This window comes from Heterodontus francisci, chromosome 3 (genome assembly GCF_036365525.1).
Source record: "Heterodontus francisci isolate sHetFra1 chromosome 3, sHetFra1.hap1, whole genome shotgun sequence".
Classification (NCBI taxonomy): domain Eukaryota; kingdom Metazoa; phylum Chordata; class Chondrichthyes; order Heterodontiformes; family Heterodontidae; genus Heterodontus; species Heterodontus francisci.
In genome coordinates, this window is record NC_090373.1 from 212,205,402 (window position 1) to 212,231,656 (window position 26,255).

General features: G+C 45.9%; 1 protein-coding gene across 2 annotated transcripts in view; it reads left to right on the plus strand.

The window, feature by feature from the left end:
• Positions 1 to 26,255, plus strand: part of si:ch211-126j24.1 (phosphofurin acidic cluster sorting protein 1) — an 862,277-nt gene that overhangs the window by 217,570 nt on the left and 618,452 nt on the right. For both annotated transcript variants that reach the window (XM_068028323.1, XM_068028324.1), the window contains exon 2: positions 6,772 to 6,859. In XM_068028323.1, coding sequence (XP_067884424.1) covers positions 6,772 to 6,859 — 88 coding nt within the window. The remainder of the gene's footprint in view (positions 1 to 6,771; positions 6,860 to 26,255) is intronic.

Here is a 26,255-nt window from a genome sequence, read left to right on the forward strand (position 1 = left end):
GTAGCTGTACTGGAACAGCTTGGCTAGGGGCGCAGCAAATTCTGGAGCACAGGTCTTCAGTACGATTGCCGGAATATTGTCAGGGTCGATAGCTTTTGCAGTATCCAGTGCCTTCAGTCGTATCTTGATATCACGCGGAGTGACTCGAATTGGCTGAAGTCTGGTATCTGTGATGCCATGGACTTCAGGCGGAGGCCAAGATGGATCATTAATTCGGCACTTCTTGCTGCAGATTGTTGCAAATGCTTCAGCCTTATCTTTCGCACTGTTGTGCTGGGCTGCCCCATCATTGACGATGGAGATATTTGTGGAGCCACCTTCTCCACTTTGTTGTTTAATTGTCCACCACCATTCACCACCAGCCATTCAATAAGATCCCGGCTGATATGTTTGTGTTTCGAATTCCACATCCCCATCTACCCCGATAACCTTTGATTCCCTTGCCTTACAAGAATCTATATACCCCCACCTTCAAAATATTCAGTGATCCCACCTCCACCACCTTCTGAGGCAGAGAGTTCCCAAGTCACACAACCCTCTGAGAGAAGACATTTCTCCTCATTTCTGTCCTAAAAGGGCTACCCCTAATTTTAAAACAGATCCTCAATTCTGGACTCACCCACAAGAGGGAACATCCTTTCCACATCCACCTTGTCAAGACCATTTTGGATCTTATAAACTTCAATCAAGTCTCCTCTCACTCTTCTAAACTCCAGTGAAAACAAGCCCAGTCTGTCCAACCTTTCCTCATAAGACAACCCGTTCATTCCCTGCTAGAGTGGAAGGAGTTCAAGATGCGAATGAGATAAGGTTCCACCCAATTTGTAAATTCTAGTATCACTTATTTTACATTTACTAATCTTGTGTCATCTCCAAGGCTGGAAAGGCAAACAGTTAAGACACTTTCAAGGAGTTGAGATGTCACATGTTTGTCAATAAGGCATCAGATGTAACCATTTTGAAAAAACAGATAAATCAGGGTGCTGCAAGGGGGGCAGAATGATGATTTATTAGGATAACTGGCAAATGCATGAACAATGACTTAAGTCCAGAAAATTTGCAATTGCCATTCATTTAAAGGGAGAGGGGAGAGCTCTGATATTTAGCTAAACCAGATTTTTGACCAGGCTTTTGAGAAGCAGTGTACAAGAACCAACTACTTACAGCGTGTAGTAAGTAATGGCAAAAGTGACTCACAGCATAACTTCTGGAAAGTAATAAGTGTGGTGTGATGCTCTGTGTGTGAGGGGACTGATTACAGTGCGGTGCGATGCTCTGTGTCTGAAGGGACTGTTAACAGTATAGTGTGATGATCTGTGTGAATGGACTGATTACAGTGCGGTATGATGATCTGTGTGTGAGGGGACTGATTACAGTGCAGTGTGATGCTCTGTGTGTGAGGGGACTGATTACAGTGCGGTGCGATGCTCTGTGTCTGAAGGGACTGTTAACAGTATAGTGTGATGATCTGTGTGAATGGACTGATTACAGTGCGGTATGATGATCTGTGTGTGAGGGGACTGATTACAGTGCAGTGTGATGCTCTGTGTGTGAGGGGACTGATTACAGTGCAGTGTGATGCTCTGTGTGTGAGGGGACTGATTACAGTGCGGTGCGATGCTCTGTGTCTGAAGGGACTGTTAACAGTATAGTGTGATGATCTGTGTGAATGGACTGATTACAGTGCGGTATGATGATCTGTGTGTGAGGGGACTGATTACAGTGCAGTGTGATGCTCTGTGTGTGAGGGGACTGATTACAGTGCGGTGCGATGCTCTGTGTCTGAAGGGACTGTTAACAGTATAGTGTGATGATCTGTGTGAATGGACTGATTACAGTGCGGTATGATGATCTGTGTGTGAGGGGACTGATTACAGTGCAGTGTGATGCTCTGTGTGTGAAGGGACTTTGGCAAGGAAAATCAGGGAGAACCCAATGCTGTTTTATCAATACATTAAGAGTAAGAGGATAACTACGGAATGACTAGGGCCAGAAAGGTAACCTGTGAGATTCACCAGGATGTTGCCTGGGCTGGAGCATTTCAGTTTGAAGAGAGACTGCACCAAAGACTTGCAGGTTGATAGGTAATTTGGCCATTGTAAATTGCCCCTAGTGTAGGTAGGAGGTAGGGAATATGGGATTAATGTATGATTAGTATAAATGGGTGGTTGATGGTCGGCACAGACTCGGTGGGCCGAAGAGCCTGTTTCAGTGCTGTATCTCTCTATGACTCTATGACTGGATAGGCTGGCATTGTTTTCCTTGGAGCGGAGAAAGCTGAGGGGGGACCTGATTGAGGTATAGAAAATTATGAGGGGCATTGATAGGATAGATAGGAAGAAACTTTTTCCCTTAGCTGACAGGTCAATAACTTCTTTTTTTCTTTTGGGCCTCCTTATCTCGAGAGACAATGGATACGCGCCTGGAGGTGGTCAGTGGTTTGTGAAGCAGCGCCTGGAGTGGCTATAAAGGCCAATTCTGGAGTGACAGGCTCTTCCACAGGTGCTGCAGAGAAATTTGTTTGTTGGGGCTGTTGCACAGTTGGCTCTCCCCTTGCGCCTCTGTCTTTTTTCCTGCCAACTACTAAGTCTCTTCGACTCGCCACAATTTAGCCCTGTCTTTATGGCTGCCCGCCAGCTCTGGCGAATGCTGGCAACTGACTCCCACGACTTGTGATCAATGTCACACGATTTCATGTCACGTTTGCAGACGTCTTTATAACGGAGACATGGACGGCCGGTGGGTCTGATACCAGTGGCGAGCTCGCTGTACAATGTGTCTTTGGGGATCCTGCCATCTTCCATGCGGCTCACATGGCCAAGCCATCTCAAGCGCCGCTGACTCAGTAGTGTGTATAAGCTGGGGGTGTTGGCCGCTTCAAGGACTTCTGTGTTGGAGATATAGTCCTGCCACCTGATGCCAAGTATTCTCCGAAGGCAGCGAAGATGGAATGAATTGAGACGTCGCTCTTGGCTGGCATACGTTGTCCAGGCCTCGCTGCCGTAGAGCAAGGTACTGAGGACACAGGCCTGATACACTCGGACTTTTGCGTTCCGTGTCAGTGCGCCATTTTCCCACACTCTCTTGGCCAGTCTGGACATAGCAGTGGAAGCCTTACCCATGCGCTTGTTGATTTCTGCATCTAGAGACAGGTTACTGGTGATAGTTGAGCCTAGGTAGGTGAACTCTTGAACCACTTCCAGAGCGTGGTCGCCAATATTGATGGATGGAGCATTTCTGACATCCTGCCCCATGATGTTCGTTTTCTTGAGGCTGATGGTTAGGCCAAATTCATTGCAGGCAGACGCAAACCTGTCGATGAGACTCTGCAGGGATTCTTCAGTGTGAGATGTTAAAGCAGCATCGTCAGCAAAGAGGAGTTCTCTGATGAGGACTTTCCGTACTTTGGACTTCGCTCTTAGACGGGCAAGGTTGAACAACCTGCCCCCTGATCTTGTGTGGAGGAAAATTCCTTCTTCAGAGGATTTGAACGCATGTGAAAGCAGCAGGGAGAAGAAAATCCCAAAAAGTGTGGGTGCGAGAACACAGCCCTGTTTCACACCACTCAGGATAGGAAAGGGCTCTGATGAGGAGCCACCATGTTGAATTGTGCCTTTCATATTGTCATGGAATGAGGTGATGATACTTAGTAGCTTTGGTGGACATCCGATCTTTTCTAGTAGTCTGAAGAGACCACGTCTGCTGACGAGGTCAAAGGCTTTGGTGAGATCAATGAAAGCAATGTAGAGGGGCATCTGTTGTTCACGGCATTTCTCCTGTATCTGACGAAGGGAGAACAGCATGTCAATAGTCGATCTCTCTGCACGAAAGCCACACTGTGCCTCAGGGTAGACGCGCTCGGCCAGCTTCTGGAGCCTGTTCAGAGCGACTCGAGCAAAGACTTTCCCCACTATGCTGAGCAGGGAGATTCCACGGTAGTTGTTGCAGTCACCGCGGTCACCTTTGTTTTTATAGAGGGTGATGATGTTGGCATCGCGCATGTCCTGGGGTACTGCTCCCTCGTCCCAGCACAGGCATAGCAGTTCATGTAGTGCTGAGAGTATAGCAGGCTTGGCACTCTTGATTATTTCAGGGGTAATGCTGTCCTTCCCAGGGGCTTTTCCGCTGGCTAGGGAATCAATGGCATCACTGAGTTCCGATTTGGTTGGCTGTATGTCCAGCTCATCCATGACTGGTAGAGGCTGGGCTGCATTGAGGGCAGTCTCAGTGACAGCATTCTCCCTGGAGTACAGTTCTAGGTAGTGCTCAACCCAGCGGTCCATCTGTTTGCGTTGGTCAGTGATTATGTCCCCCGATTTAGATTTGAGGGGGGTGATCTTCTTGATGGTTGGCCCAAGAGCTCTCTTCATGCCATCATACATTCCTCTGATGTTTCCGGTGTCTGAGGCCAGCTGAATATGACTGCATAGGTGTTGCCAGTAGTCGTTTGCGCAACGCCTAGCTGTTCTTTGTGCAGTACTTCTGGCTGCTTTAAGTGCTGCGGATGTTAAACTAGGTTAAACTAGGGGGCATAGATTTAAGGTAAGAGGCAGGAGGTTTAGAGGGGAGTTGCGGAAAAATGTTTTCACCCAGAGGGTGGTTGGAATCTGGAACACACTGCCTGAAGAGGTGGTAGAGGCAGGAGCCCTCACAACATTTAACAAGTATTTAGATGAGCACTTGAAACACCATAGCATACAAGGCTATGGGCCAAGTGCAGGGAAATGGGATTAGTTAGAACAGGTGCTTGATGGTCAGCGTAGGCGCGTTGGGCCAAAGGGCCTATTTCTGTGCTGTAAAACTCTATGACTCTATGTCTAGAGGCGGATGATGTGGGTAAGGTATTTCATGAATACTTTACGCCTGTCTTCACAAACATGGAGGACAATGCATTGTATTTAAGTGGACGGGAATGAAGTATTGGATGTAATAAACATAGGGAGAGAGGAAATATTTATGGGATCAGCATCCTTGAAAGTGGATTAATCACTAGGGCCAGATGAAATGTATCCCAGGCATTTAAAAGAAGCTAGGGAGGAAATAGTGGAAGGTCTCACCATCATTTTCCAATCCTGAGTGGATACAGGTGTCGTGCAGGTGCAGTGGAGGTCTGCTGATTTTGTATCTCTGTTTAAAAAGGGAGCGAAGGATAGACCGAGTAACTACAGGCCAGTCAGTCTAACCTCAGTCGTGGGCAAATTATTGGAATCAGTTCTGAGAGACAGGACAAACAGTCACTTAGAAAGGCACAGGTTAATCAAGGACAGTCAGCATGGATTCGTTAAGGGAAGATTGTGACTGACCAACTTGATTGGATTTTTTTGAGGAAGTAACAAGGAGAATTGATGAGGGTAGTGCAGTTGATGTGGTCTACATGGATTTTAGCAAGGCTTTTGACAAGGTCCCACATGGCAGACTGGTTAAAAAAATCCTGTGGGATCCAGGGGAATGTAGCAAACTGGATACAAAATTGGTTCAGTGGCAGGAAACAAAGGATAATGGTTGACGGGTGATTTTGCGACTGGAAGGCTGTTTCCAGAGGGGTTTTGCAGGGCTCAGTACTAGGTCTCCTGCTTTTTGTGGTATATATTCACAATTTGGACATAAATGTAGGAGCCAAAGACTTGGAGGTTGATAGGTAAATTGGCTAGTGTAAATTGGGTGGCGCAGTGGTTAGCACTGCAGCCTCACAGCTCCAGTGACCTGGGTTCAGTTCTGGGTACTGCCTGTGTGGAGTTTGCAAGTTCTCCCTGTGACTGTGTGGGTTTCCGCTGGGTGCTCTGGTTTCCTCCCACAGCCAAAGACTTGCTGGTTGATAGGTAAATTGGCCATTGTAAATTGCCCCTAGTGTAGGTAGGTGGTAGGAGAATTGTGGGGATGTGATAGGGAATATGGGATTAATGTAGGATTAGTATAAATGGGTGGTTGATGGTCGGCACAGACTTGGTAGGCCCAAGGGCCTGTGTCAGTGCTGTATCTCTCCATGACTCTATTAGCTGAGGTATAGAATATAAGAGCAGGGAGGTTATGCTGGAACTGTATAAATCATTGGTTAGGCCACAACTTGAGTACTGTGTGCAGTTCTGGTTACCTCATTACAGAAAGGATGTAATTGCACTAGAGAGGGTACAGAGGAGATTTACGAGGATGCTGCCAGGACTGGAAAAACACAGCTATGTGGAAGGATTGAATAGGCTGGGGTTGTTCTCCTTGGAACAGAGAAGGCTGAGGGGAGATCAGTGACTAGGGGGCATGGATTTAAAGTGATTGGTTGAAGGATTAGAGGGGAGATGAGGAAATCTTTTTTCACCTAGAGGGTTGTGGGCATCTGGAACTCACTGTCTGAAGGGGTAGTTGAGGCAGAGACCCTCAACTCACTTAAAATGTGCCTGGATGTGCACCTGAAGTGCTGTAACCTGCAGGGCTATGGACCAAATGCTGGAAAATGGGATTAGACTGGGTGGTTCTTTTTTTTCCAACCGACATAGACATGATGGGTCAAATGGCCTCTTCCTGTGCCGTAAACATTCTATGATTCTATGGCTGATCACATTGTGCGTGATATTCTATATGAAGGGACGGATTACAGTGCGGTTTGATGTCCTGTGTGAAGGGATCGATTACAGTCCGGTGTCATGCACTGTGTGTGCTCTGTGCCCTTTGGGTCTCCTACTTTTAACTTTCAGTGACTTATGAGGACACAGGACTCTTTAGAAATACCTAATTAATTAGCATTGAATGATCTTTAATTCCTTTTCATCTCTTTTTTAGATTGTGCAGCCTGACATTAAAGAAGCTGACAGTACTGAATGAACTCGACAAGGATCTTAACTCTGTGGTAATTGCTGTTAAAATCCAGGTAAGCATCTGGTCTATTTTAAGCAAAGCAGATGCAGGTTTGTAATTTAGTTTTTCATTGGTAACAAGTGGAATAAGGCAACAAATAGAAGATAGCTCCAAAATGGATGAACAAAGAAATTAAAAGAGGGATTAGGAAGAAAAGAAGATTTACACGGCTTATATGGAGAGGGAGAGGGCAACCATTGATCTGAGTACATCTGGAAAAAGAAGCAGGTCAAAAAAGAGATTCGGGTGTCAAGTGAGTTATGAATTGGAATCTAAGAGCTCTTGAAAAATATATCCTCAAAAAATTCTCCCTTTGCTGCAGCAGTGAGGAAATATAACTCTAAGGACCAAATTCTGTTGAAAATGAGGATGAGCAAGAGTTGCTAAATACCGAATGGCTATTTGTTAGCTAATAATCTCCCATTCAACATTGCCAAAGCTTTGACATTAACAAAATACAGGTTCTATATAGTAACTGACAAGCAGTACATTTCCTAAACAAATGCATTGTACCACAGGGTATGTTGAGAGACAATTTTTTTTTTATTCATTCATGGGATGTGGGCGTCACTGGCTATGCCAAAAGATGAGACTTTTAAAGCACTGACTTGTCAGTTTGAGGGAGTCTAGTACTAAACAGTGAGAGGTTTCAGTCAGATTGGAAGCAGTTGATAACTGGAATGGGACAGTGCTGAGCTTGTTAGACGTGGATGATTTGGACTTGGGCATGGGGAGTACAATGTCAACATTTGCTGATGACATGAAAATAGGCAGGTTGAAAACTGCAAGGACGGTAGTGAATAATAAACCTTAATACGTCAGCCTAATATGTACAAATTTTATATAAACAATTTGCTGTTGCAGTGTATGCAACCGAAAATGTTGTAAGCCTTTTCAGAATCACAGAATGGTTACAACATAGAAGGAGGCCGTTTGTCTTACCTGAAGACAGGAGCGGCGTCGGCTGGCGGACCTGGTCGGAAGCTGATCCGGAGTGGGAGCTATAAAAGAGAGCGCGTGGCTCGAGGCCCTCACTTACCTGAAGACAGGAGCGGCGGCGGCTGGCGGACCTGGGCGGAAGCTGATCCGGAGTGGGAGCTGTAAAAGAGAGCGTGGGGCTCGAGGCCCTCACTTAACTGAAGACAGGAGCGGCAGCGGCTGACGGACCTGGGCGGAAGCTGATCTGGAGCGGGAGCTGTAAAAGAGAGCGTGGGGCTCGAGGCCCTCACTTAACTGAAGACAGGAGCGGCAGCGGCTGACGGACCTGGGCGGAAGCTGATCTGGAGCGGGAGCTGTAAAAGAGAGCGTGGGGCTCGAGGCCCTCACTTAACTGAAGACAGGAGCGGCAGTGGCTGGCGGACCTGGTCGGAGGCTGATCCGGAGTGGGAGCTATAAAAGAGAGCGCGGGGCTCGAGGCCCTCACTTACCTGAAGACAGGAGCGGCGGTGGCTGGCGGACCTGGTCGGAGGCTGATCTGGAGCGGGAGCTGTAAAAGAGAGCGCGGGGCTCGAGGCCCTCACTTAACTGAAGACAGGAGTGGCGGCGGCTGGCGGACCTGGGCGGAAGCTGATCCGGAGTGGGAGCTGTAAAAGAGAGCGTTGGGCTCGAGGCCCTCACTTACCTGAAGACAGGAGCAGCGGCGGCTGGCGGACCTGGTCGGAGGCTGATCTGGAGCGGGAGCTGTAAAAGAGAGCGTGGGGCTCGAGACCCTCACTTACCTGAAGACAGGAGCGGCGGTGGCTGGCGGACCTGGGCGTTAGCTGATCTGGAGTGGGAGCTGTAAAAGAGAGCGTGGGGCTCGAGGCCCTCACTTACCTGAAGACAGGAGCGGCGGTGGCTGGCGGACCTGGGCGGAAGCTGATCTGGAGTGGGAGCTGTAAAAGAGAGCGTGGGGCTCGAGGCCCTCACTTACCTGAAGACAGGAGCGGCGGTGGCTGGCGGACCTGGGCGGAAGCTGATCTGGAGTGGGAGCTGTAAAAGAGAGCGTGGGGCTCGAGGCCCTCACTTAACTGAAGACAGGAGCGGCGGTGGCTGACAGACCTGTCTCTCGGCGTGCTCTGAGACTCAAAAACAACTTACAGTGACATCACAGGAAATCTGCAAGGTGATTGGTTGGGTGAGTCGCAGCTGTTAATGCATTTAAATATCTTACAAAAATAAGGGGAAAGTTTTTTTGTTGAAAAAAACCTCTGGTGATAAGGTGAGTACTACTAAAGTGTTTTTTTTAATTCATTGTAACTTATTAAGGACTTCAGATTGTAGTGGGTAGAACAAGACCCCGAGTGTAATTAGCATTTTTTAATTAAGGGAGTAACTAATTAATCTAAGGGTAAGTCATGGCACAAGGGCTCAGCCCCATGATATGCACCTCCTGCGCTATGTGGGAAATCAGAGACACTTCCAGTGTCCCTGGTGACCACGTGTGCAGGAAGTGTATCCATCTGCAGCTACTAGCTACCCGCATCATGGAGCTGGAGCTGTGGGTGGATTCACTGTGGAGCATCCGCAATGCTGAGAAAATCGTGGATAGCACATTTAATGAGGTGGTCACACCGCAGGTAATGGCTACGCAGGCAGAAAAGGGATGGGTGACCACCAGACAGAGTAGTAGGCACAAGCAGGTAGGACAGGAGTCCCCCTCTTAAACAGATATACCGCTTCGGATACTGTTGGGGGGGATGACCTCCCAGGAGAAAGCAGCAACAGCCACGTTCGTGGCACCAGGGCTCTGCTGCACAGCAGGGGAGGAAAAGGGGTGGCAGAGCTATAGTGATAGGGGATTCTATTGTAAGGGGTGCAGATAGGTGTTTCTGCAGCCACAAACGAGACTCCAGGATGGTATGTTGCCTCCCTGGTGCTAGGTTCAAGGATGTCTCGGAGCGGCTGCAGGACATTCTGAAGGGGGAGGGTGAGCAGTCGGAGGTCATGATACACATTGTACCAACGACATATGTAGAAAGAGGGATGAGGACCTGCAACAAGAATTTAGGGAGCTAGGTAGCAGATTAAAAAGCAGGGCCTCAAAGGTTGTAATCTCTGGATTACTCCCGGTGCCACGTGCTAGCGAGTATAGGAATAGGAGGATAGAGCAGATGAATGCGTGGCTGAGGAGACGGTGCAGGAGGGAGGGCTTTAGGTTCCTGGATTCTTGGGTCTGTTTCTGGCAAAGGTGCGACCTGTACAGGTTGGACGGGATGTCCCTTTGACAAGGTCCCTCATGGCAGACTGGTACAAAAGGTCAAGTCACATGGGATCAGAGGTGAGCTGGCAAGATGGATACAGAACTGGCTCAGTCATTGAAGACAGAGGGTAGCAGTGGAAGGATGCTTTTCTGAATGGAGAGATGTGACGAGAGGTGTTCCGCAGGGATCAGTGCTGGGACCTTTGCTCTTTGTCGTATATATAAATGATTTGGAGGAAAATGTCGCTGGTCTGATTAGTAAGTTTGCGGACGACACAAAGGTTGGTGGAGTTGCGGATAATGATGAGGATTGTCAGAGGATACAGCAGGATATAGATCGGTTGGAGACTTGGGCGGAGAAATGGCAGATGGAGTTTAATCCGGACAAATGTGACGTAATGCATTTTGGAAGGTCTAATGCAGGTGGGAAGTATACAGTAAATGGCAGAACCCTTGGGAATATTGACAGGCAGAGAGATCTGGGCGTACAGGTCCACAGGTCACTGAAAGTGGCAACGCAGGTGGATAAGGTAGTCAAGAAGGCATACGGCATGCTTGCCTTCATTGGTTGGGGCATAGAGTATAAAAATTGGCAAGTCATGCTGCAGCTGTACAGAACTTTAGTTAGGCCACACTTAGAATATTGCGTACAATTCTGGTCGCCACACTACCAGAAGGACATGGAGGCTTTGGAGAGGGTACAGAAGAGGTTTACCAGGATGTTGCCTGGTCTGGAGGGCATTAGCTATGAGGAGAGGTTGGATAAACTCGGATTATTTTCACTGGAATGATGGAGGTGGAGGGGCGACATGATAGAGGCTTACAAAGTTATGAGCGGCATGGACAGAGTGGATAGTCAGAAGCTTTTTCCCAGGGTGGAAGAGTCAGTTACTAGGGGACATAGGCTTAAGGTGAGAGGGGCAAAGTTTAGAGGGGATGTGCGAGGCAAGTTCTTTCGACAGAGGGTGGTGAATGCCTGGAACTTGCTGCCGGGGGAGGTGGTGGAAGCAGGTACGATAATGACGTTTCAGAGACATCTTGACAAATACATGAATAGGATGGGAATAGAGGGATACGGTCCCTGGAAGTGCAGAAGGTTTTAGTTTAGGCAGGCATCAAGATTGGCACAGGCTTGGAGGGCCGAATGGCCTGTTCCTGTGCTGTACTGTTCTTTGTTCTTTTTTTGTTCTTTGTACCTGAACCGGAATGGGACCAACATCCTTGCTGGGAGGTTGGCTAGTACTGTTAGGGGGGGTGCGTTTAAACTAATCTGGCAGGGGAATGGGATACAGAGTGGAGGTACAGTAGGGGGTGAGGCACAGCCAAATATAGAAGAGAAACTGAGTCAGTCTGGAAGGCAGAGCAAATATAGACCTGTTAAGGCACAAGTGAAAAATGCAAGGCTGGATTCCATATACTTTACTGCAAGGAGTCTTACGAATAAGGCAGATGAATTAAGGGCGATGATTAGCACATGAGATTATTTTATTTTATTTATTTTTTATTTAGAGATACAGCACTGAAACAGGCCCTTCGGCCCACCAAGTCTGTGCCGACCAACAACCACCCATTTATACTAATCCTACATTAATCCCATATTCCCTACCACATCCCCACCATTCTCCTACCAGCTACCTACACTAGGGGCAATTTACAATGGCCAATTTACCTATCAACCTGCAAGTCTTTGGCTGTGGGAGGAAACCAGAGCACCCGGTGGAAACCCACGCGGTCACAGGGAGAACTTGCAAACTCAGCACAGGCAGTACCCAGAACTGAACCCGGGTAGCTGGAGCTGTGAGGCTGCGGTGCTAACCACTGACCATTATTGCTATTACAGAGACATGGCTGAGGGAGGGGCAGGACTGGCGATGCAATATTCCAGGGTATAGAATCTTCAGGCGTGATAGGGGAGGGAATGAAAGAGGAAGTGGTATTGCACTGTTGATCAAGGAGTCAATTACTGCAGTAAGGAGGGATGATATCTTAGGTTCCTCAAATGAGGCCATATGGGTAGAACTTAAGAACAAAAGGGGGGCAATCACTTGGCTGGGCATGTACTACAGGCCTCCAAACAGTCCAGAGAGATAGAGGAACAGCGACGTAGGCAAATCTCAGAGAGGTGTAAAAATAATAGGGTAATAAGAGTAGGGGATTTCAACTTGCATAATATCAACTGGGATAGTCTTAGTGCAAAAGGCTTAAAGAAGGAGGAATTCTTAAAATGCATACAGGAGAGCTTTTTGAGCTAGTACGTAGAAAGTCCTACAAGAGAAGGGGCAGTACTGGACCTAATCCTAGGGCATGAAGCCGAACAAGTGGTAGAAGTATCAGTGGGGGAGCATTTCGGGGATAGTGACCATAACTCTAAGATTTAAGGTAGTTTGGAAAAGGACAAAGACGGGCCAGAAATAGTGGTACTGAATTGAGGGAAGGCCGATTTCAATTTGATAAAACAGGATCTGGCCAAAGTGGACTGGGAGCAGCTACTTGTAGGAAAGTCTACATCAGGTCAGTGGGAGGCATTCAAAGAGGAAATAGTGAGAGTTCAGAGCCAACACGTACCCATTAAGGTGAAGGGTAGGACCATCAAGTCCAGGGAACCCTAAATGTCAAGGGATCTAGTGGATTGGATCAGTAAAAAAAAAAGGTTTATGGCAGATTCGGAGTACTGAAAACAGCGGAGGCATGAGAGGAGTATAGAAAGTGTAGTGGGGTACTTAAAAAAGTAATTAGGAGAGTGAAGAGGGGATATGGAAAAACATTGGCAGTCAATATAAAGAAAAATCCTAAAGTGTTTTATAAGTATATTAAGGGCAGGAGGATAACCAGAGAAAGAATAGGGCCCATTAGGGACCATAGTGGCAATCTGTGTGTGGAGCCGGAAGACATAGGTGAGATTTTAAATGATTTCTTTTCATCTGTTTTCACTGTGGAGAGTGACGATGTAGGTGTAGAGATCAGGGAGGGGGATTGCGATATACTTGAACATATTAACATTGAAAGAGAGGAAGTATTAGATGCTTTAGTGGGCTTAAAAGTGTATAAATCTCCAGGCCCAGATGAGATGTATCCCAGGCTGTTATGTGAGGCAAGGGAGTTGATAGCAGGGGCTCTGACACTAATTTTCAGATGCTCTCTGGCCACAGGAGAGGTGCCAGAGGACTGGAGGACAGCGAATGTGGTACCATTATTCAAGAAGGGTAACAGGGTACCAGGTAATTACAGGCCGGTGAGTCTAACATCAGTGGTTGGGAAACTATTGGAAAAAATTCTGAGGGACAGGATTAATCTCCACTTGGAGAGGCAGGAAATAATCAGGGATAGTCTGTGTGGCTTTGTCAGGGGGAGATCATGTCGAACTAACTTGATTGAATTTTTCGAGGAGGTGACTAGATGTGTAGATGAGGGTAAAGCAGTTGATGTAGTCTACATGGACTTCAGTAAGGCTTTTGATAAGGTCCCGCATGGGAGATTGGTTAAGAAGGTAAGAGCCCATGGGATCCAGGGCAATTTGGCAAATTGGATCCAAAATTGGCTGGGCAGGAAACAGAGGTTAATGGTCGAGGGTTGTTTTTGTGATTGGAAGCCTGTGATCAGTGGTGTTCCACAGGGATCGGTGCTGGGACCCTTGCTGTTTGTCGTGCACATCAATGACTTCGACATGAATATAGGAGGTATGATAAGTAAGTTCGCAGATGACACGAAAATTGGTGGTGTTGTAAATAGTGAGGAGGAAAGCCTTAGGTTACAGGATGATATAGATGGACTGGTAAAATGGGCTGAGCAGTGGCAAATGGAATTTAATCCTGAGAAGTGTGAAGTGATGCATTTTGGGAGGACTAACAAGGCAAGGGAATATACAATGGATGGTAGGACTCTAGGAAGTACAGAGAGTCAGAGGACCTTGGTGTACTTGTCCATCGATCACTGAAGGCAGTAGCACAGGTAGATAAGGTGGTTAGGAAGGCATATGGGATACTTGCCTTTATTAGCCAAGGCATAGAATGTAAGAGCAGGGAGGTTATGATGGAGCTGTATAAAACGCTAGTGAGGCCACAGCTGGAGTACTGTGTACAGTTCTGGGCACCACACTATAGGAAGGATGTGATTGCACTGGAGAGGGTGCAGAGGAGATTCACCAGAATGCTGTCTGGGCTGGAGCATTTCAGCTATGAAGAGAGACTGAAAAGGCGAGGGTTGTTTTCCTTAGAGCAGAGAAGGCTGAGGGGAGACATGTTTGAGGTATACAAAATTATGAGGGGTATTGATAGGTGAGATAGGAAGAGACTTTTTCCCTTAGTGGAGGGGTCAACAACCAGGGGGCATAGATTTAAGGTAAGGGGCAGGAGGTTTACAGGGGATTTGAGGAAAAAATCTTTCACCCAGAGAGTGGTTGTAATCTGGAACACACTGACTGAAGTGGTGGTAGAGGCAGGAACCCTCACAATATTTAACAAGTATTTAGATGAGCACTTGAAATGCCATAGCATACAAGGCTACGGGCCAAATTCTGGAAAATGAGACCAGAATAAGTTAGGTGCTTGATGACCAGCACAGACACGATGGGCCGAAGGGCCTGTTTCTGTGCTGTATAACTCTATGACTCAATGACATGATTGGCAACTAAATATCCCAGGATATCGATGCTTCAGGCGGGATAGAGAGGGAGGTTAACGGGGTGGAGGAGTTGCATTCCTGGTCAAAGAGGATATCACAGCTGTGCTGAAGGAGGGCACTATGGAGGACTCGAGCAGTGAGGCAATATGGGCAGAACTCAGAAATAGGAAGCGTGCGGTAACAATGTTGGGGCTGTACTACAGGCCTCCCAACAGCGAGCGTGAGATAGAGGTACAAATATGTAAACAGATTATGGAAAGATGTAGGAGCAACAGGGTGGTGGTGATAGGAGATTTTAATTTTCCCAACATTGACTGGGATTCACTTAATGTTAGAGGTCTAGATGGAGCAGAATTTGTAAGGAGCATCCAGGAGGGTTTTCTAGAGCGGTATGTAAATAGTCCAACTCGGGAAGGGGCCATACTGGACCTGGTGTTGGGGAATGAGCCCGGCCAGGTGGTTAAAGTTTCAGTCAGGGACTACTTTGGGAATAGTGATCACAATTCCGTAAGTTTTAGAATACTCATGGACAAAGACGAGAGTGGTCCTAAAGGAAGAGTGCTAAATTGGGGGAAGGCTAACTATACCAAAATTCGGCAGGAGCTGGGGAATGTAGATTGGGAGCAGCTCTTTGAAGGTAAATCCACATGTGATATGTGGGAGGCTTTTAAAGAGAGGTTGATTAGCGTGCAGGAGAGACATGTTCCTGTGAAAATGAGGGATAGAAATGGCAAGATTAGGGAACCATGGATGACAGGTGAAATTGTGAGGGCTAAAAGGGGTCATGAAATATCTTTAGCAAACAGGGTTAAGGAAAATCCCAAAGCCTTTTATTCATATATAAGGAGCAAGAGGGTAACTAGAGAAAGGATTGGCCCACTCAAGGACAAAGGAGGAAAGTTATGCGTGGAGTCAGAGAAAATGGGTGAGATTTTAAACGAGTACTTTGCATCGGTATTCACTGAGGAGAGGGACATGACGGATGTTGAGGTTAGGGACAGATGTTTGATTACTCTAGGTCAAGTCGACATAAGGAGGGAGGAAGTGTTGGGTATTCTAAAAGGCATTAAGGTGGACAAGTCCCCAGGTCCGGATGGGATCTATCCCAGGTTACTGAGGGAAGTGAGAGAGGAAATAGCTGGGGCCTTAACAGATATCTTTGCAGCATCCTTAAACACAGGTGAGGTCCCGGAGGACTGGAGAATTGCTAATGTTGTCCCCTTGTTTAAGATGGGTAGCAGGGAAAATCTAGGTAATTATAGACCGGTGAGCCTGACGTCAGTGGTAGGGAAGCTGCTGGAGAAGATACTGAGGGATAGGATCTATTCCCATTTGGAAGAAAATGAGCTTATCAGTGATAGGCAACATGGTTTTGTGCAGGGAAGGTCATGTCTTACCAACTTAATAGAATTCTTTGAGGAAGTGACAAAGTTGATTGATGAGGGAAGGGCTGTAGATGTCATATACATGGACTTCAGTAAGGCATTTGATAAGGTTCCCCATGGTAGGCTGATGGAGAAAGTGAAGTCGCATGGGGTCCAGGGTGTACTTGCTAGATGGATAAAGAACTGGCTGGGCAACAGGAGACAGAGAGTAGTAGTGGAAGGGAGTTTCTCAAAATGGAGACGTGTGACCAGTGGTGTTCCACAGGGATCCGTGCTGGGACCACTGTTGTTTGTGATATACATAAATGATTTGGAGGAAAGTATAGGTGGTCTGATTAGCAAGTTTGCAGATGACACTAAGATTAGTGGAGTAGCAGATAGTGAAGGGGACTGTCAGAGAATACAGCAGAATATTGATAGATTGGAGAGTTGGGCAGAGAAATGGCAGATGGAGTTCAATCAGGGCAAATGCGAGGTGATGCATTTTGGAAGATCCAATTCAAGAGTGAACGATACAGTAAATGGAAAAGTCCTGGGGAAAATTGATGTACAGAGATATTTGGGTGTTCAGGTCCATTGTTCCCTGAAGGTGGCAACGCAGGTCAATAGAGTGGTCAAGAAGGCATACGGCATGCTTTCCTTCATCGGACGGGGTATTGAGTACAAGAGTTGGCAGGTCATGTTACAGTTGTATAGGACTTTGGTTCTGCCACATTTGGAATACTGCGTGCAGTTCTGGTCGCCACATTACCAAAAGGATGTAGATGCTTTGGAGAGGGTGCAGAGGAGGTTCACCAGGATGTTGCCTGGTATGGAGGGTGCTAGCTATGAAGAGAGGTTGAGTAGATTAGGATTATTTTCATTCGAAAGATGGAGGTTGAGGGGGGACCTGATTGAGGTGTACAAAATCACGAGAGGTATAGACAGGGTGGATAGCAAGAAGCTTTTTCCCAGAGTGGGGGATTCAATTACGAGGGGTCACGAGTTCAAAGTGAGAGGGGACAAGTTTAGGGGGAATATGCGTGGAAAGTTCTTTACGCAGAGGGTGGTGGGTGCCTGGAATGCGTTGCCAGCGGAGGTGGTAGACGCGGGCACGATAGCGTCTTTTGAGATGTATCTCGACAGATACATGAATGGGCAGGAAGTAAAGAGATACAGACCCTTTGAAAATAGGCGACATGTTTAGATAGAGGATCTGGATCGGCGCAGGCTTGGAGGGCCGAATCGCCTGTTCCTGTGCTGTAATTTTCTTTGTTCTTGTTCTTTGTTCTATGTCTGATTGGGCGTGGTCAACATGGATTTATGAATGGGAAATCATGTTTGACAAACCTGTTGGAGTTTTTTGAGGATATTACTAACAGAATTGATAAAGGGGAGTCGGTGGAGGTGGTATACTTGCATTTTCAGAAGGCTTTTGATAAAGTCCCCCACAGGAGGTTGGTTAGAAAAATTAAAGTACATGGCATAGGCATCCGTTGGCAGGCTGTGACTAGTGGGGTACCACAGGGATCAGTGCTTGGGCACCAGCTGTTCACAGTATATATCAGTGATTTGGATGTGGGAACCAATTGTAATATTTCCAAGTTTACAGATGACACAAAACTAGGTGGAATTTGTGTTGTGAGGAAGATGCAAAGCGGCTTCAAGGGGATTTGGACAGACTTAGTGAGTGGGCAAGAACGTAGCAGATGGAATATAGTGTGGAAAAATGTGAGGTTATGCACTTTGGTAGGAGGACAGATGTGCAGAGTATTTCTTAAGTGGTAAGAGATTAGAAAATGTAGATGTACAAAGGGACCTGGGTGTCCTTGTCAATAAGTCACTGAGCGCTAACATGCAGGTGCAGCAAGCAAATAAGAAGGCAAATGGTATGTTGGCCTTCATTGCAGGAGGAATTGAGTCCAGGAGTAGTGAAGCCTTGCTTCAATTTTATAGAACCTTGGTCAGACTGCACCTGGAGTACTGTGTGCAGTTTTGGTTCCCTTATCTTCGGAATGATATTGTCATAGAGGGACTGCAACGAAGGTTCACCAGACTTGTTTCCAGGATGATGGGACTGTCCTATGAAGAGAGTTGGGGAAACTGGCCCTGTATTCTCTAGAGTTTCGAAGAATGAGAGGTGATCTCATTGAAACCTACAAAATACTTAAAGGGATAGACAGGGTAGATGCAGCGAAGATGTTTCCCCTGGTTGGGGAGTCTAGAACCAGGGTACACAATTTCAAAATAAGAGGGAAGCCACTTAGGACAGAGAGGAAGAGAAATTTCTTTACTCAGAGGGTTGTGAATCTTTGGAATTCTCTACCCCAGAGGGCTGTGGAAGCTCAGTCATTGGGTATGTTTAAAGCAGAGATTGACAGATTTCTAAATACCACTGACAAAAGGATATGAGGATAGTGTGAGAAAAAGGCATTGAAGTGGGTGATCAGTCATGATCGTATTGAGTAGCAGGGCAGGCTCGATAGACTGAATGGCCTACTCCTGCTCCTATGTACGTAAGTCAGGACATTGTGTGGCTTGGAGGGGAACTTGCAGGTGGTGATGTTCCCATGCATTTGCTGCCCTTGTCCTTCTAGGTCATAGAGGCTGTGGGTTTGGAAGGTGCTGTTGAAGGAAAAGGTATGATTCTGTGAGTACGACTATATCAAGCTGCTGCTTGACTAGTTTGTGGGACAGCTCTCCCAACTTTGGCACAAGCTCCCAGATGTTAGTAAGGAGAACTTTGCAGACTCGACACAGCTGGGTTTGCCGTTGTTGTTTCCAGTGCCTAGGTCAATGCCAGATGGTCCATCCAGTTTCATTCCCTATTGACTTTGTAATGGTTTGATACAACTGAGTGGTTTGCTTGGCCTTTTCAGTGGGCATTTAAGAGTCACCCACATTGCTGTGGGTCTGGAGTCACATGTAGGCCAGACCAGGTAAGGACAGCAGATTTCCTTCCCGTATGGACTTTAGGGTTTTTACAACAATCGACAATGGTTTCATGGCCATCATTAGACTAGCTTTTAATTCTTTTTTTAACTATTAATTTTTTTTTGACTTTTTAAATTAATTTTTATTAATTTTAATCAAGTTCCACCTTCAGCCCTGGTGGGATTCGAACCCATGTCACCAGAGCAATACGCTGGTTCTCTGGGTTACTAGTCCAGTGACAAAACCACTACACCTCCACCTCCCCTTAAGTGTTTCTTTAATAAACAACAAAATTATCAGTTTATTATAAAACAAGCCTTAACCACTAACGATGCAAAGCATTAACACACAAATTGAAATATAAAAGTTCCCTTATTACCTTATCCCCCAACCACACACATACATGCACCAGTTAACCGAAAAAATAAAGAGATTTTAAAGCAGACAAAAAGAATACTTTGGCCAAATACTTGCTAATTCTTGAAGAAAAAAAGAGAAGATGTGGAAAGATGTCAGATGTCCTTTGTTTTGCTTTGGCGTCCCCAATACGCGTAGACAGCTGTCACTGGGACCTTCCGAGAACAGTTCCTGTCAGGTGACGTTGAAGATCAGTTTGGGCAGGCTTTCTAGGAAAAATGCAGCAGCAGTTTCAGTCTGTATCTCACACTTGCTTCTCAGAGCTTCTCAAAGAGATGGAAAATTGGCAGGCTTTTCAGAGAGCTGGAACAAGCTGAGGTGGGATTTTCTCCTTTGTCAAGTTTTCCCCAACCGTCTTTTTTAACACTGTCCATATCACCAACTCACTGTCCAAAACGAAACCAAAAACAATGTCACAAGAGTCAAGCCTCCTGACCCCTGTAAATCTTGGCCTGTCACTTGCTTGTAAACATCTTCCCCAAGTCAAATAAATCCCCTGCTGGGTAATTATCTGCAGGTGCCTTCCAGAAAGGGCTTGTTTTTCGCACTGCTAGATTCTTCCAGTAACTATTGTTTACAAACTCAGTCCAAAGGACCTTCTGATGACCTCTTTTTAAAAAAAAAGAGTTCCAGCATCTATGGAATCTCTCTCAGTTTTAACACACAAATCCTCATAATTTAACAAAAAAAATGGAAGCACAGTGGCGCAGTGGTTAGCACCGCAGCCTCATAGCTCCAGGGACCCGGGTTCGATTCCGGGTACTGCCTGTGTGGAGTTTGCAAGTTCTCCCTGTGTCTGCGTGGGTTTTCTCCGGGTGCTCCGGTTTCCTCCCATATGCCAAAGACTTGCAGGTTGGTAGGTAAATTGGCCATTATAAATTGTCACTAGTATAGGTAGGTGGTAGGGAAATATAGGGACAGGTGGGGATGTTTGGTAGGAATATGGGATTAGTGTAGGATTAGTATAATTGGGTGGTTGATGTTCGGCACAGACTCGGTGGGCTGAAGGGCCTGTTTCAGTGCTGTATCTCTAATCTAATCTAATCCTTTATTTTATATTGCCTCTCATGAGATTTTTAACAAACTAAAACTCTTGTCGATCCTTTTATTTACTTTGAATATGTATTGTTATGACCAGGTGAGAAAGAGTGGTTCCCTCTCAGCCTTCACCAGTCTTACCGTAACAGGGTTTAATTTTAAACACACTGTATTTTTAGCTCCCCCTTGGTGAATCCTTGTTCACCGCTTTCCAATTGTAAGGGAAAGAAACCAGCACACACAAGCTTTCTTAGGTTTAAAGAAGAAAGATTGAAATTTATTTAACTTAAACTCTCATTCATTTAACGCCTACGGATACATGACACGCCCACGCTAGCATGCATATGCGATACCCAGTGGTGCAGTGGTTAGCATCGCAGCCTCACAGCTCCAGTGACCTGCGTTTGGTTCTGGGTACTGTCTGTGTGGAGTTTACAAGTTATCCCTGTGACTGTGTGGGTTTCTGCTGGGTGCTCTGGTTTGCTCCTGCAGCCAAAGGCTTGTCGGTTGATAGGTAAATTGGCCATTGTACATTGCCTCTAGTGTAGGTAGGTGGTATGAGAATGGTGGGGATGTGGTAGGAAATATGGGATTAATGTAGGATTAGTATAAATGGGTGGTTGTTGGTTGGCACAGATCTGGTGGGCTGTAGGGCCTGTTTCAGTGCTGTATCACTCTATGATATGCAGAAAGAGCAGAAGAAAAATAAAGTGAAAAAGTTTGAGGCAATCCCTGAAGAGGGTTTTTTGTTACTGTGCTTCGAGCTCGCTGTAGAGTCCTTGATTGTAGGTAGATCTTGCTTTTCGTAGGGACCCAGTATTCTTCTTAAACCTTGTTCATTGTAGGAGACTTTTCTCTCTTGAGGTCATGTGTCTTCAATGGGTTTTGGAGTTCCGTGAGAAAGAGATGGGAGCAGACAGGAGAGGATGTGGCGAGCCAGCCAGGAGAGGTCTTTTCAATCCAGGAGCAAACCGCTTTCTGCCCAAACTGTTTGTACAAATTCAAAAAACTCAGGTTGCCCAGCAGGTTAGTCATGTGACTAGCTGGATTGATCATGTCTGTTTGTATATTCAGCCAGATTAGCAGTCAACCTGGAATGCGAGCTCCCCCACCTTCAATGTCTGGTGATCAAAAGCCCATGGTGGGTTGAATGTATCAGGGAATGGATGCTTTGTCCGTCCAAATACTGTCAATATGCAAATGTCTTTCCAGCCATGGCTGATCTGTTTAACAAGTCCTTTCTTCACTCCAGTTAACAGTTTAAAATCAATGTTCATGACAAAATTAATGTGCCTCATTCTTGGCAGGTGGGGGCCTAGCATGACAATGGTGTCGAGCTTCTTGAGTGTTGTTGGAGCTGCACCCATCCAGGCAAGTGGAGAGTATTCCATCACACTCCTGACTTGTGCCTTGTAGATGGTGGACAGGCTTTGGGGAGTCAGGAGGTGAGTTACTCACCTCAGGATTCCTAGCCTCTGACCTACTCTTGTATCCACGGTATTTATATGGCTACTCCAGTTCAGTTTCTGGTCAATGGTAACCCCCAGGATGTTGATAGTGGGGGATTCAGCGATTGTAATGCCATTGAATGTCAAGGGGAGATGGTTAGATTCTCTCTTATTAGAGATGGTCATTACCTGGCACTTGTGTGGCGCAAATGTTACTTGTCACATATCAGCCCAAGCCTGGATATTGTCCAGGTCTTGCTGCATTTCTACGGACTGCTTCAGTATCTAAGGAGTCACGAATGATGCTGAACATTGTGCAATCATCAGTGAACATCCCCACTTCTGACCTTATGATTGAAGGAAGGTCATTGATGAAGCAGCTGAAGATGAACTCCTTCAGTGATGTCCTGGAGCTGAGATGATTGACCTCCAACGACCACAACCATCTTCGCTTGTGCAAGGTACGACTCCAACCAGCGGGGGGTTTTCCCCCTGATTCCCATTGACTGCAACAGTTAGATTGGTGAGGACAAGGTCTAGTAGATTTTTCCCTCACCACCTGCCAGTCTAGCAGATATATTTTTCAGGACTTAGCTAGCTTGTTCAGTAGTGATGCTACCGAGCCACTCTTGGTGATGGACATTGAAGTCCCCCACCCAGAGTACATTCTGTGCCCTTGCCACCCCCAGTGCTTCCTCCAAGTGATGTTCAACATGGAGGAGTACTGATTTATTAGCTGAGGGAGGGCGGTAGGTGGTAATCAGCAGGAGGCCTTGCCCATGTTTGACCTGATGCCAAGAGACTTCATGGGGTGTAGTCTAACCAGAGCATTGTACAGTTTCATTGTAATTTGCTCTAACTTGTGCTGCACAGTTTTGGTTGTGTGTAGTTCAGTATTAGCTTTGTTGGTTGCTGCTCAGCATTGCTTGGACATGTTGAGTTTCGATTATAGTAAGTTTTCCACATCTCTGTCACCTTCACTTTTAGCTATTTCAGCACCATTTATTGAGAATGTGTGCTACCTAATTTCTCCTTCCTGTGGTATAGTGTGCTTGACCACATTAAAAGAAGACCAACATACCATTTGACTTTTTTACCGCCTGTTGCACCTGCATGCTTACCTTCAGCGACTGGTGTACGAGAACACCCAGAACTTGTTGCATATTCCCCTCTCTCAGTTTATAGCCGTTCAGATAATAATCTGCCTTCCTGTTTTTGCTACCAAAGTGGATAACCTCACATTTATCCACATTATACTGCACACTCACTTAACTTGTCCAAATCACCCTGAAGCCTCCCTGCATCCTCCTCACAATTCACCCTCCCACCCAGTTTTGTCTCATCTGCAAATTTGGAGATATTACATTTAGTTCCCTCATCTAAATCATTAATATCTATTGTGAATAGCTGGGGTCCTAGCACCGATCTCCGCGGTACCCCACTAGACACTGCCTGCATTCGGAAAAAGACCTGTTTATTACTACCCTTTGTCTCCTGTCCGCCAACCAATTTTCTATCCATCGCAATACACTACTCCCAATCCCATGCGCTTTAATTTTACACGCTAATCTCTTATGTGGGACTTTGTCGAAAGCCTTCTGTAGGTCCAAATAAACCACATCCACTGGCTCCCCCTCATCAACTCTACTAGTTACATCCTCGAAGAATTCTAGTAGATTTGTCAAGCATGATTTCCCTTTTGTAAATCCATGCTGATTCTGTCCGATTCTACCACTGTTCTCCAAGTGCTCTGCTATAAAATCTTTGATAATGGACTGTAGAATTTTCCCCAGTACCGACGTCAGGCTGACTGGTCTATAATTCCCTGTTTTTTCTCTACCTCCCTTTTTAAATAGTGGGGTTACATTAGCTACCCTCCAATCTGTTGGAACTGTTCCAGAGTCTATAGAATCTTGGAATATGACTACCGATGCATCCACTATTTCTAGGGCCACTTCCTTAAGTACTCTGGGATATAGATTATCAGGCCCTGGGGATTTATCGGCCTTCAATCCCATCAATTTCCCCAACACCATAACGTAACCACTTATGTCTTACTTGTCAACCAATTTCTTATCCATCCCCACTAACTAGCCTTCCATGTAGAACTTTGTCACATCCCTTTTGAAATTCTAGTTACAGCACATCATATGGCTTTCCATGGTCCCACTATGGTGTAACTTCCTCAAAGAAGCGGGACGGATCAAGTTAGTGTCTTGCCCTTCTGAATCCAGGTTGGCTGTACTTTTCCAGGTTATTATTGCACAGATAATCCTCAAGTTTCCTCCTGGTAATCAAATACCGTTATTTTACACAGTATTAAAATAGAACTAATGGACCTGTCTAAGTCTGCCTTCGTCACCTTTTTTTAATATTTGCCCCCACCATCACCCTTTTCAAATCTGCTGGGTTTTCTCCAGTAGTCAGTATATAACTGAGTCATCTAGACCAGAAGGCTCCCAGGTTTCATTGCTCAGTCTATGCTGAGTCATCTGATCTCAGCTGGAGTGACAGCAGAGAATAGACCCTAGCTCCCCCTCAGAAGAAATGCCACCTAGAACTCCCATTGCTGAGTGTGGTCCTGCAATGTGTGTATTAGATGGACAGGCTCTGTGTTGATCATCATTTGGCAGCCTGCTCACGGTATCCCTGGCCAAGAGGGCGACCTTTTAAACGGTTTAAAGGATTGTGTGGAAAAAGCTGTAAGTCATCAGCTCAGCTGATTGGTCATCTGTTCTCGCGCCATCTGACTTTAACAGCAGGCTGGTTGTTATTGCTGAGCATGAGAAATATGTTGGTAGTCGTGACTCCCGCTCACCTTATTTTATGTTATTAAAATGGAAACTCGGGCAGATGTGTTGCTTTGTGTTGGCCACAGAAAACTCAGGGATAAAAATGTTGGTAGTCTTTACACCAATGTGTTATGTTGAAAGATATTTTTCTTTGGTCCACTGACTGGAGATCTGAATTTATATTTTTTTGAAGAAATTTTAAAAACACATTTTAAAAAAGGATAACTGCTGGCAGCTTAGGGGGATCATATAGTTTTCTGCACTGTAACCTACATTGCAAATGACTGTGAGGAGGGAGATGAAACGTTTGTGCATTCCCCAGCAAGAACCAGGACCCAGGAAATGTAAAGGAACTATCTGTTCTTTTCAGCAAGGAGAGAAATATTGCTCACTGCTATGTTTGAATCACTGAGTGACTGTCATGTGACAAGTGTTATGATCCTGTAGTTTTTTTCCGGGAAGACTGGAAAGGGAGCGATACTGCTTTAAGGCAGCAAGCTCTAAAAACGAAGTCAAAGAATGCATTCTCATTGCCCCGGGATACAGCCATTCGGAGACTGTGAGTCAAAGAGTGCATTCTCGTTGCCCAGGATACAGCCACTCAGGACCAATTAAGTTCTAAACTGGCTTATAGTGGAAACAAACTGTTCTAACTCAGAGACACAGATAGACAGCTGGACCAGCAGGAATGGAACAGAGATCTCTGATAATTTAAACTGAAGGAAGGGAAGTTAGACTGTGACAATCTTTTATCCCTCAAAAATTCTAAAGCTAAATTGATTCATTAAAAAGTGTTTGCCAGTTGTTAATTGTTGGAATTCATCGCTGGAGAAGGAAAGCATCACTTACTGCTGAATTAGACTACGGACTGTTTTACTGTTGAAGAGCCTTTTCTTTTTCCCCCATTGTACTGCTTTAAGAACTTCAAGCAACCTTGGACTATTCCACATTGGGGGATTTTACTTCGGCAGGAGCATAAATATGCAAGGACGCTAATTTTTATCTATTTTAAATGTTGTTCATATCTCAGTAGTGTTTAAGAATTTAGTTTTTCTAATTAAACAGTTAATTTGTTGATCTAAAGACACCTGGTTTGGTTAGCCCCTCATTCGGGGGTTAATAGATGGTACAATTTGGCTGGGTCTTTCTTTAATTTGGAAAGTTTAAAATGATATGTTAAGCAATCTGTGGAGGCTTGGGATTGAATTAACACTGCGTTTCTCCCACCACAATCAGAGTCATATATTTTGATTGGGGGCTTTCACTGGAGCAGTTGTTCATAACACAAGTCCCTCCCCATCTGTGGTTTTAAGCTTTCTTTTTCTCTGCAGCAGAGGAGAAACACTGGAATCTGACATGAGCAGACCCTAAGTGGGGGTCCCCTCTCTCTCTCTCTCCATTCCAGTTTGAAAGCTTTCAAATCCTGCTTGTTGACTGACCACCTTTGCATACTCCAGCTACAACCAGGAATGCCGTTGGAGGAAATCATCCACATCGCTATCTCCGAGAGAGGCACTGAACCAGTCATCCACCTCTTCAAACTAAAAGCCTCAGGACCACTGAATTCAGCTAGAAGGCAGCCGAATCACCAAACATCACAGACTGTATTCCTTTT